This window comes from Triturus cristatus, chromosome 12 (genome assembly GCF_964204655.1).
Source record: "Triturus cristatus chromosome 12, aTriCri1.1, whole genome shotgun sequence".
Taxonomy (NCBI): domain Eukaryota; kingdom Metazoa; phylum Chordata; class Amphibia; order Caudata; family Salamandridae; genus Triturus; species Triturus cristatus.
The window spans coordinates 685,987,722-686,000,736 of record NC_140595.1 but is presented as its reverse complement, the minus strand read 5'-3'; the positions used below and the strand labels follow the sequence as shown (position 1 = coordinate 686,000,736).

The 13,015-nt window shown below is 44.4% G+C and overlaps 1 protein-coding gene across 1 annotated transcript in view; it reads right to left on the bottom strand.

Moving 5' to 3' along the window:
• Window positions 1-13,015, bottom strand: part of LOC146780092 (polyunsaturated fatty acid lipoxygenase ALOX12-like) — a 193,821-nt gene that overhangs the window by 93,478 nt on the left and 87,328 nt on the right. Inside the window, exon 3 of the mRNA XM_085638369.1 lies at window positions 9,022-9,100. Coding sequence (XP_085494495.1) covers window positions 9,022-9,100 — 79 coding nt within the window. The remainder of the gene's footprint in view (window positions 1-9,021; window positions 9,101-13,015) is intronic.

The following is a 13,015-nucleotide window of genomic DNA, read 5'->3' as shown; positions in this document are numbered from 1 at the left end:
CTGCACCTATCCTGAAAAGTCCTGACTACTCCAAAGAGTTTATTGTCCAAACAGATGCTTCGGAGTTGGGTGTGGGAGCTGTGCTGTCACAACTTAATGTAGATGGTCAAGACCAACCCATTGCTTTTATTAGCAGAAGGTTGACCCCCAGAGAGAAGAATTGGTCAGCTATTGAGAGGGAGGCCTTTGCTGTGGTGTGGGCCCTGAAGAAGCTGAGGCCATACTTGTTTGGCACTCACTTCAAGATTCAGACCGACCATAAGCCCCTCTTGTGGCTAAATCAGATGAAGGGTGAAAACCCCAAACTGCTTAGGTGGTCCATTTCCCTACAGGGTATGGACTTTACAGTGGAGCACCGGCCAGGTACTGACCATGGGAATGCAGATGGTCTCTCCAGGTACTTCCACTTAGGACATGAAGACGAGACTGGTCAAGGCTAGTTTAATGTCCCTGCGTTTGACAGGGGGGGGGGGGGTTGTGTAGGAGAGTAGGGTCTGCTATCCTATGGTCACCCCAAATTTTTGCTTTTTGCTTCACTGGTTTTTGACATATTGAGGCTGTGGGCCTGCCAATCAGACCCCCAGCCTGCTGTTCTCTCTACTAAAGTGACACTATGCACTCTAGGTGCATAACCAATTGGAATTGGATCACCCTGTGAGCCCCTGTACCAGTGTACACTAGGTACCCAGGGCATTGGTGTATCTAAGGCCTGCCAGGGGCTGAAGCATGTATTATGCCACCCCAGGCTTGGCCTAAAAAATTTGACACAACTGGCTGATCACTCAGCTGGGGTAAGTTGGTGTAACCACCTCTTACTTAGGTGTAGTATACCTATACCTAACCTTAAATGGGACACATGTTAACCTATAAGTCACTCCTATGGCAGGCCTTAACAATCCTGAAGGCAGAGTGCTTGGTTCCATGTGAGATGGTGCTCTGGCATGAGCTGAGCCTGTCTGCAGTGGACGGAACAACTTCCTTCTACTGTTTCCAGATATCGTCATACCATATACTCTTAAGTGCATTATGAACCTCGCGGTTAAATGCTAACTTTGGTTTGGCTTTATCAAAACATGTTGAGTAAGGTGTCATACGAATTGGAATACTAACCCCTCGCCAATTCTGGCGACGGGGTTAGCATTCCACCCTTCTAGAGGGACACGACATGTACAGTACCTGAAACCCAGGTAAAATCAGACATAGCCTCAGCTCCACAAAATGGATGCTGCCACCACAGACACAAGTCTGCCCTCCTGCTGCTGGGAGTCCTTCCAGCTTGGGAGACGTGGACAAAGGGTTTCCTGCCAGGGGAGGTGCGAGCACCACCCCAGACAGGATTTTGTGTATTGGTCAGGTAGGGCTTGAAAGAAACCAGACATGCCTGAGGCTCACAAGGAGCCTCGGTGCATATGCCAGTTCAATCCGGTCCTGGGGCACACAAGTCCCGGGCCTGGGGCGAGCTGGACAAAGGATTGGGGGTGTAACCACCCCCCTTCCTGGTCCCACCCTTAGGGAGGGACCTAGCAGGTAGTCCGGCCCCTAGAATCCGCTTAAAGGTAGGAGCTGTGTCCTAAGACTTCAGACATCCTGGAATCAACTTAACCACAAGAAGAAGACTGGAACTTCGACGCTCTGCCGCACAGAGGACTGAAGCCAATCTCCCCTGTGGTCAGGGAGTGACCACCTTGCTAACGCAAGCACCATCCAGCGAATCAACGTCTGCTTTGCCGCCGCCTCCCGCCAGAGCCCGAGCCCAGAGACTGACAAGACCTGGACCTCCAGACCTCTCACCGTCCGATCCACAGTCCCTGAAAAGAAGGAACCCGTGGAGGCACCGAGACACGTGGAGCCAGCCATCTTGAAAAGACCACGACAAGCTGCAAGCGCAACAACCGAGGCTCCCTCCAAGTTGTGCTTTGGGATCTGAGAAGCCCAACACCCGAGCAGCATCTGCACCAAAGGTGAGCCCTCCAGCATCTCCACGATCTGCGTGGGGCCCTTCTGCATTTTGCCACTCGACGCGCCTAACCGGTTGCTGGCCCGCTGGCTAGTGGCCATCTTGGCGACGAACTTCAAGAACTACACCACTGGTCTGGTTGCTCCAGACTGGCCCTTGCTCCCCTCCAATGGAGCAATCCCTCTGACCTTGCAGGTCAGAACCATCAGCTTATTTCGTTTTCCACAACAATTGCTTTTGCCAAGGCTTGTTTGCTTCGATCAAGTCGCCGACACCGCCGACAGCGAGAGCCTGCATGGGACAGCTCGTGAACTGACTCCTGGACGTCGTCAACCTTCAGGGACCACGTGGCTGCAGAGACAAGCTACACCTTTCTTACTGTTTGCACCCGACATCGCCTGGTACCCACCTGGTGCCACGCTGGTCACTGGCTAGTGACTGAACACTGTCCCCTCTGCTTACAGGTCTTCTACAACTCCGATCCACTCTTGGATCCACCGCATCTCTTACGGACCGATCGCCTGCAGCATCTTTGTCTTCAGGCTCCATTGAACAGATAGAAGAAACCCGACGCACTTCGAGACCTATGCACCCGCTTCCTGTGGGTGAGGTAAAGCTGGCACTCCGGTGCCCAAGTGTAGAGTATCATCTCTAGTGTCTGTGTTTCCAATCTTGAGTTCATAGTCCATCCGGAAGATCCTTTTTGCAGTAACTTTGTAACTTTTACGCACCCATTGAAAACCTATGGGAGCTCGCGTGTGACTATTTGCTCTGCACACGCAACCCGTGGACCTCCTGGTCACTAACTAAAGTTAGCTCCTTGTAGGCCCAGCGATTCTAGAGGCCCTAGGCCTTTTCCCTTTTCTGTTCGTGGTACTTATACCACTATTTTAGTATATGGTTTGAGTGGCCACCAGGGCCTATCCATATAAAGTGCAACTTCTGTGTATTCTAACGTATTCTTGTTTAACGATTTGTGCTCCTGTGCTCATAAAGAGTCTAGGGGATACTTTGAGAAATAAATACATATAAATTTTCAATATATATCTGTGTGGTGTCCTTTCATTGGTATAAAAGGGGGTTACATTTGGTACAACAGCCTGCTTAACACGTTTCACGAGTTTAGCCTCAAATACTGCTTAGCCTACACTACCACTAGGGCAGCTAGTCCGAAAAGGTTGACTTACAACCACACCATAAGGGTTGCTTGGCATGGTACAAGGTGGTCACTTTAACTAGTGAACATCATATACCAGGCCAACTTCTCACAGGGTGCTTCTTTTTTGGGGGAGCCTTTGCACCCTGGTCAGGTCTCCCAAAGTTCTATAAAAGGACTAAATTCCACTTTCTTGTATATGCTGGAAAACTGTCTTGGATGTCTTCCACAGCCCCCAGGCTTCCAGGCAAGTATTCACGGGTCCAGAACGCTCTCCAGCCAGGCATCCAGTGCAGTCCACTCCAAACTTGGCAGAGGAATCTTGCACACAGGAGGGAGCTCTTCTTCAGACTTTTGTATCTCAGAGGCAACCAGAAGGGCCAGCCAACCGACTCTTGGAAAGAACTTCCATACCATGAGAACTTGTGAAGAGCGTGTCACAACTAAGTCATCCTCCCTGTAGGAACTTCTTTGTTCTGAGTCTTTACCAGGTCTACTGGTATTCCAATGATCTTCTGGTAGGGTACCATTTATACCATGCACACTAACTAGTGACTGGTAACAATTTTGAGCCAATCATAACAGAACAGCACTGTCATTCCACTTTGTAGAGGTTGGTTTGCCTGCCAGCAAACTGCCCCAGAAGCTTTTTTCAAGATGACAGGATCCCAGCCTCAGGGTTCAGAACTTCCAAACTCCACCCAGGGCCTGCTCTATGAAAATGAGGACCCACCCTTACCAACCCTCTGTGTGTGTTCTACAAACAGGCCCCTGGGTCCAGATGTAAAAAGTCTGGAAGGAACCCCAATTTCAAAGGCCTCCTTCACACTACCCCCTATTTAGTTTAAGCATGTGAGAGAGACCTGGCCCAGCTGGTCCTTTGTATTGATCACCGTGTTTCTGCCGTCCAGCACATGCTGCCCACATGCCCGTTGGTCCCAGCTTTCAGTTGTAACTCATTCTGATACCTGCACCAGGATGGTGTGTAGGCCCCTCGGACTAGAGTCCCACTCCTGTCTGTAGCTGCTGTAATCTCTATCCTTTTACTAATACTTCAAAAATAGTTTATGTTTAAGACTCTTAAGTGGAGCGTAGTCATTTTATAGACCTCTGGAGACCTGGACAAGGTGCAAAATCTCCACAATAAAGGTGCAGCCTTAGCTGCCACTACAACCAACATCCTTCCACCAATACATTACGAAAGGGAGGCAAGGGCAAAAACAACAGTTGATGGACAGAATGCAGAACAATGTCATACATTCACCCCAGTATAGAGATCAGGGCCTAAATCCATTGTTTTTTGCTCACCATGCCGTTCCAGTTTGAACCCAGCCATATGCAAATCAGTCTTGACTGTGCCTCATGGGAACAGTCCAGCCCGAACTGCCAAGCCAGGTCCTCCCTGGACTGGAAACAAGCATCCTAGGACCGGTTTCGGGCTTTCAGCCCTCGTCAGCCTGGATAGATTGATTCCAGTGGCATGGAGAGCACGGGACCCACGTCTGGGCATACCTGTCCCACTCGGTGTGACAAATGCAAAAACAACAGTTGATGGACAGAATGCAGAACAATGTCCTACATTCACCCCAGTACAGAGATCTGGGCTTAAATCCATCGTTTTTTTGCTCACCATGCCATTCCAGTTTGAACCCAGCCATATGCAAATCAGTCTTGACCCTGTGCCTCATGGGTACAGTCCAGTCCAAACTGCCAAGCCAGGTCCTCCCTGGACTGGAAACAAGCATCCTAGGACCGGTTTCAGGGTTTCACCCCTCTTCAGCCAGGATAGCTTGAATCCAGTGGCATGGAGAGCACAGGACCCACGTCTGGGCATACCCTCCCTACTCGGAGTGACAAGGGAGGCAAGGAACCCAATGAACATCACAGTGCTTTGTAGCCTTGTAAGAGGTATGACTCGCTATGCAAATTATACAGTACAGTGCAACACAATACAACACTTGGCTTTACTATGAAGAGGAATTCTGCTCCCCCACTGGAGTGAGGTGTATCGCTGAGTGCTATGGGAATGGTTTTGATCAGGCCCATTGCAGCGGTGTCTACAGCAAGCAGGCAGCCCATCCATCGAGAGGTAGGTTAGACCATATGGGCTGGGTACCCAGAGTGGGGATGGGCTTGCTGGATGTTCATAAAGGATATCTTGAAATTAGGCAGCATTTCAAAATCTAAAGTCACCTTTTCATGAGGGAAATGCCTGAATTGATTTAATCAAACACTGCTGATAAAGAAGAAACCCTGAGAATAACACTGCATTGAGTGAGCGAAGAATGGTCAACAGTCCCATTTAAACCCTATAAAACAAAAGGCCTGATTGACAAAGGTAAACTCACACCTTTGTATAAGTTTAGTACTTGTTGGTATTCACAAACTAGGTGCTCCCTATACTTGCGTGTGGAGTTCTCCGCTCCGGCTGTGGAGTCTCCTAGTGCGTAGAACTCTGCACACAGAAGGATAGGAATTGTGGAGTCATTAAACTCCACACGTCGTTTGTGAATACCAAAATGTAGTAAATTTACACGACAACGCAAGTTTACCTTTGTGAATTAGGCCCAAAATTCATAAAAGTTGTATTTGAATTTAAGCATAAATCTCTATCACCATAAAGAAAAAAGACAACTAGATGGTTGTATTACTTCTGGGTAAAATTGACATAGCAATTTATTTTGACTTCTGGTAGTCCGCGACTGCCGCTAAATCCATGGGGTTTTGGAACGCGAGGAAGCGGCAGATGAACTCTGTGAAAGATGGACAAAACTGGCCACTTGTAAGCATTTTTATACATGGCCGAATTTAGTGTTATAGTTACTGGACATTATCATATGGTTGAAGTAGCAACATATTTGTACGTTTTCTTTTAGTCCGACAAATTCAAGGTAGGACTTTTATTAACTGGGCATTATAAGACACACTTGAACATACTTCAGTCACTCAAAGCAAAGTTATTCTTAGTGGTCGTTTATTTTCAACAAAGAAAAAATATAATGATTATGTTATTTATATGTTGAAGAAAGTGGTTTACGTCCCGATAGTCATTGAATTTAGTGCTTAATTTGAAGATTTACTCTGGAGAATCTTGCAAAAAAAAAAAAAAAGATTTCAAAACTATTTTAAAGTTGCTATAAACCTTGAGCATTGAAATTAGTGCGTATTTTGAAGATTTACTCTAGAGAATCTTGCAAAAAAAATTTAAAACTATTTAAAAGTTTCCATGAACCTTGCACTGTGTATTTTGACTTTAGTGATGGAGTCTGTATGGACAGTGTGGCAGAAGCAGCTACTAATTGCATCCATAATGATACATTAGTATTGAAGTCTGTGAACAACCATTGCACTGATTTTGAAGGTGGCCACCAAGCCCCACTGAAAACTGACCTACACACAGTATCCATAGTTAAAGAAAAAAAGAAATATAACCTCATCATAGCATTTTGAGAACATCACTAACTCACCCACCAAGACCACATGGACTTTGAGACCTGCTGCATGGTCTTCAAGACAGCAACATCCAGCACGTTGCCCTCTGTGGCAGAAAAGCATCTCTGATAGGCAGGGCAACAATGCTAGCTGGACACTGCCAGGTTGCAAACCAAACAAGCACTGTCATATACAGTCGATCATACTTTTTGTCTGTGAAACGGAGTGATAATAGTTGAACGCCTTTGCTACCAGACTTCCTTAATTTAGAAGATAATATAATAATGAACTGCTGTACCCTCAAAGGAGAGTGATGAGAAAAAGAGTCAGAAAATTAGGTTTGCGTTGTAGGTGATGAACTTAAAGGCAATCACAGCAAAATATTGCACAGTAGATTCTGAGAAAGTGCCATTATTTTCCTTGCATTATAAAGAAAGTCAGACCCCGCATTTCGCTGTGAGCTATCCTCCTAGGCTCGGACCACCTGATGGGGATCCTGTATGATCACCCAATCATAAACTTCCTCACTGAAATTACCAGAGTGGCCCTCCAGAGCTGGCAGGAGACGTCCCGGGGCATGGGCGTGAGAAAATACTGACACGCCAGATCCCGCTGTGGCAGGGCGACCACTTCTGCACACACTGCCCAGTTACAGGCCTTCGGCAAGTGGGACTAGATCAGCATTAAGACCCTTGGGGATGTCTGTGAAGGTGGTGTGGTTGGCTCCTTCCAGGATCTTCAGACACACTTCTCCCTCTCAGTAAAACAATTTCATAAATACCTCCAATTGCGGCACGTTCTTCAGTCATACAAATCTCAGATTTCCACTCTTCCTGAACACAGCCCCCTCGAGGCCAAGTGTTTGATGGGAAGCTGGGGAAAGGAGAGGTGTCCCATATCTACCACATACTGGTGGAACATGCCCCTGAGGGTTTCCAGTCCAGAGACAGAAATGGGAAGAATGGGTTGGAAGACTCGATGACATGGACTGGACCCTGGCACAGTTGGACCCCTGGGAAGTGGCAATATCCTCGAGGCTTAGGCTCATAAAACTTTATTACCTCCACACCACCTACCTTACCCCGCATCAGCTTTGGCAGTCTAGCAGGAGCTCAGTGCCCCAGATGTCCGTCCCCGAGCGCTGACTTTTACAATGCTGTTGGGCAATGCCCTCCTCCCCCCCACTTTATCCTACTGGGAAGGTATCATAGATACTTTGACATGAATACCGGAGACCCCCATCACCTTTACACACACACATACACACAGCCACTTTTGAGGGTTTTTGACGAGGTTGGGAATAGCCGCGAGGATCGATCCCTGATTGGGCTGGCAATGGTAGTGGCCAAATGAGACACTGCTCGGAGATGGAAATCGGTCTCACCGCCTACTTTGGCAGAGGGAAATGGACTGGAATGCGCAATAGGAAAAGCCCATGTACACTGCCGGAGACTGCCTGCAGAAGCGATCCCGGATATGGGACAAACATATGTCATACTATGGACCAGGCAGTTAATCTCCTCATATGATGGACAACATATGGCCACAGAGCCATGCCAAGATGTGTGGGAAGTTGGTGTGAGTGTATGTTTTACATGTTTTCTTGTGATGTTTGCAGTTGAAAATCCAATAAAATGGGTTTTTTTTTAAAAATCTCCGTGCCTGAAGGTCTGCTCTGTGGACAACAAAAGGGTACATCTAACATGTTATCATTAATATATCATGAGTATATGACAGCAAAGTAAAACAAAGAAACAGTCTAGGGCGATTAGTTAGTATTCTGGTCTCTTTATGACAGGCTAAGGCATGCAAACAGCAAGCCCTTTGTAAAGGCCATAACCCAGCAGTAGTTAAAATGTCATTGTGTGAGCCAAGTAAATAGATGTGTAGACTAACAGGATTACCTGATGGCCCATCAACAAACCCTAATGGTATCACAAATGGGACAAAGTAGCCATCCGCGAAATGCAACAGCCTTGATGGACAGCCCATCCAAGCAATGGCAAACTATGAAAAACACATGAAAGCCAATGGATGAATGGGGCTAAACAAAGTCCACTCTCTTTTTATTGTACTTTTTAAAAAGAATTGATGATCGAAAACTAGTAAAAAAAAATGACGAAAAAGATGAGCGAAAACAAGCATGCTATGCATTTAGGGTCTTGGTTAAAACCCCATAATAGATCCTCCTTGCTCCTTTGAGCCTCTACTTCAGGAAGGAATGGAAGCCCCACTTCTTGAAAGTACATTAGATGCCCGTGTTCATCATCGGTAGAACCACCTGGAACCCGATCTGACCAGCAAATAAAAGTCACCACAACAGTCCATTGTTTTTACCGCCACACCACCCCCTCAATGCTGCACAACACTCTCTCTAGCTAGGTTTAGACTTTAGAAGAACTTGCATGGACCCATAGATACAGCTGAAGATCCTTTTCCCACCCACAGTGTCCATTATTACAGACTGCCTCCTCACCTGTACATCTTCCGTCTTTCACCTAGTTCTTTTTCACGGTACTCGTCAAACACCGCAGCCTCACTGCCAACTTTCTTCACTGAAAGAAAAAAAATAGGAAAAACCATGAGCAACATCCATGTTTGTTGGATGGGGGCGGGAGGGTGAGAGCAGTTCTGAAGAAAATGGCCAGGCACACTCCCCGACGATCATTCTGACATGGGCAGACAATTTCTGAGCTGCTATCAGGATTATTTGCAGATGTTGAAAGAGCAAGCTTCCCTCACACATAACAGGCACAGCTAAGGCAACAGTGCAAGCTTCCATCACATATACAACAGAAACAACACAGGTAGGAGTGTAAGCGTCTCTCAGACACAGAAGAGGTGTTTCACAGTCAGCAATGCTAACCTAATTGAAATGCTTAGCACAATTACTACACAGGCAGCAGTGCAAAGTTACCTCACACCCACCACATACAATGAAGTACCAGCAGTGTGTTAAAAATAATAAAACCTCTAGATATCACAAAATTGCTCCGACCCAGTCATATAAATTGGATAAATGTGGTTTACAAGCACAACTTCAACTAAAAGCACCCGACTACAAACCGTGCACGGAACACATTCCACCAGTATGCGGTTTATGTCATAAGACTCCAGCCAACCTCCAGTAGGGTGCAAGGCGAGTTTTTTCTCCATACACTCGTCACTCTACACCTGGATTACGAAATGTACCCTCATGAAAGAAAGCCACTTTAAAGTAGTATCTTTATATCTTTCCCATTCTTTTGACTCCATTGCCAGGACCCTACTCTGGTGCAAACTTGCCACTCTGGAGATGGAGCTCGGAGTTCTAAAAATATTCAGTTTGCACTATACGGACGGTAGTCCAGCTAAGGTCCAGTGTAGAAGGAGCACATCAACAACTTGCAAGTTGAGAGCACAAGGGGGATTCATGAGGGATGCTCTCTCATCCTCTTTTATTTTGTTTCTTGCGCATTCAAATGCGGTCATTAATGGTCAGGCTGTACTATCCCCTAGAATAAACTAGTTCAACTATAAATTAATCAAAACATCAATTCAGGGATTATTCAAGACTTGTACAGAAAACGTCCATTATCACATCTCATCAGACTGACAATGTGAGGCAGTAAATTTTCTTACAATATTAAATACTTCGTTAAAAAGCATCAAGTTTCAAAGATCGCAATATCATAACTGTCGCAGGGTACAATATATATTTTTTTAAATGCAAATGAATACATAAAAAACCAACAACAACATCACTTGCTTAAAGGCAAGGCTTATTCAGTTGTTATGATCTCAGTAAATAGAAGTGGACATTACACTGGTTTGCGGATGAGGAAATGAAATATTAAGGCTAGTTGGTATTGCTTCTTCTAGTAATGGTAGTTGGATCCCAAATATCGGAAAAGTGATCATAAATGACAAATGTTTTAAGAACAGGCCGGGGCCCAAAGTATTACTCAAGTGTTTGCCGCCGACTACCAAAGATCAAGAAAGCCTAGTCTAGATTCTACCTCATGCCTCTTTCTTAAACTCCTTACACTTATCTCTTTATCTCAATCTTGTACGCTCTATTTCCCTATGTGTTTCTTTGTCACTAATTTTCTCTCTCTCTTCCTTTATCCCTTTTCTGCATTTGTCTTTCTCGGTGTGGTTCAAAGTCTGATGATGAACAATAAGTTGCGGTTCATATGTGGCTGTGCCCATCACCTGCAATCACCAGCACCGATTAAGCCCTACTAGTGTTTTAAGAACGTGGTCTGAGGTTTTTTCCACTTTGGGTATATGCAACCAAATTTCAAACAAAATGTTGCTTTAATTGACCTGCAAAACTTTAACCCAACCTTCCACCATTGTCCGAGTATGGCAAGGCAGCAGAGTGTAAACAAAAAAGTTAGTGGGAGGCTAATTTTAAAATAGGTCTTATAAGAAGGGGAAGAACACCTAGTAGTCCAGATAGTCTGGAATGGAACTAACTGGCAGCCACATCACCACAAAAATGACACAGCTATACTGCCGGAAAGGAGACCAAAGCCATGTGGTAAAAACTGCAGATGTTAACACCCAGTTAAGGCTGTGTTTAATACAAGTCTCAAATAGCATACAATGAGATTAAAAACAGTGTGTGAAGAAAAGAGAATTGCTAAATTTACACTGAGGGTCACACAATGGAACCGATACCTGCCTACACTCTCTTGATTCAGCTTCTGGCACTTTTCTCTGACATTTAAGGCTTTCCTTATAAAATTTTCTTTTCGGTCAGTGAATTGGTGAAGATTGCCTTGAGTTTTTTCTCAATAATCTTTCTGGCCACCATTTTAGCTCAAATGTGCTTCTAAGGGAATCTAATGAAGTCTGGCATAAAAAGGTACAAGCAGTATTAACAATGCCAACCATTTTAGGTCTTAGACTGTAAAAGAAGGTTTCTTTCTAGTAAGCTTCCCAGCCATACAACACATACAGCATGGGCAGGAAGACTGCAGATTAATGGTGAGTGGGGGGGGGGGGGGGGGGGAGGAGAGCTCTCACATACAAGTCATTAGCCAAATCGTAAATACGTTAAAGGCTTGATACTCTAACCTTGTTTAGAGATTTATTCAATAGCGAAAGTGGTCTTTACAGAAAACAAACATTAGTTAATTAATAGAACTACCATTAATGATAAATAATCAAATACATCATTTAAAGAAAATGAAACTTAAAGGATCTGTCCTGCTAAGTCGGTCTCTCTCCCAAATAACATGTCTTTTAAAAAAAATGTTTTGGGACAATAGGAACACACAAATTCATAGCATTATGTAAACAACGGTATTAAAATGATAATTTGCACAGACCATAACTTGCATCTGAATATAAATGATTGCCTGTAAGAATGAAAACATGAACTTGCACGGCTCAAGCACAAGAAAAGAAATGTACTCTTTTACAATGCAGCCAAGTGAGACCTAGTCATGTTAACTTATGCAAACCTAGATTAAGCCTGGATATTTTCATATGCCAAAAAGCTTCTATATGTCCATAGCCAAAATAACAGTTTCAGGTGAGGTGGCAGGACCTGCAGCGGTGCACGGTTCCTGGAGAAATTCCAAGGGTAAAACACAGATTGTTGCTTCTTGATACACACACAGAGCAAACTGGAATATTTCTTATATGAGAATAATAAAAAATATTGTAAACAATTCTTGTGCCCATTTTGGCCAAGGTAAACAGGTTTACAGGTACTGGGAAGATCAGCCTCTGGCACGTGTTGTCAGAAGCAAAAAAAACTAATTTTTGCTCTACTACTTAACATTTTAAATAAATGTGGTTTTGTATATTATATATATAAAAAATACAAGAGGAGATAAATTTGTATCTGTCGGAAAAAAACTAGAAAAATAATGAAACAGTTAAGAGTATAGAGTTTTAGAAAAAAACATTCTACTTTGTTTAAAACATCTTGTGGAAGGGACAGATTGTTGAATCTGTTCTCTGCAAAGTGTAGCTAACAAAGGGCACTGCGTGGAACTAGAATGTTCAGGTTTTGTCTAACTTTCATAAAACAATTGTAGATTAAAAATGCACAACGGTAGAGCAGTTCTGGGTGGTTTGTGTGTGTGTCATTATGATGAAGAAGGTCATATTTCACGTAGACCTGTGAAATGTTTTCCATATTTCATAGCAGGATATGAAACAACAGTTTTTACACCTCTATATTTGGTGCAGTGTTGCAGCGGGATTCATAGCGTGCGGATCTTTGGTGCAAACTCAAGTACAAGCTGCACTTGAGCGGATGGATCTTTAGTCCCGAACTGAAATCAACACCACATGGAGAGCAGTGAAGTACATTAGGCCCCACAATGATGAGAGAGTAGGAGATTTGCAAGCCATGAAAGTTTGTTTGCAGACTAACTAAGTTACAAACCCAACTCATTTAATGTTGTTGAAATTCAGTAGTCAACAGATGAATATATTAGTTAGTATAATTAAATTAAATATAGCAACTA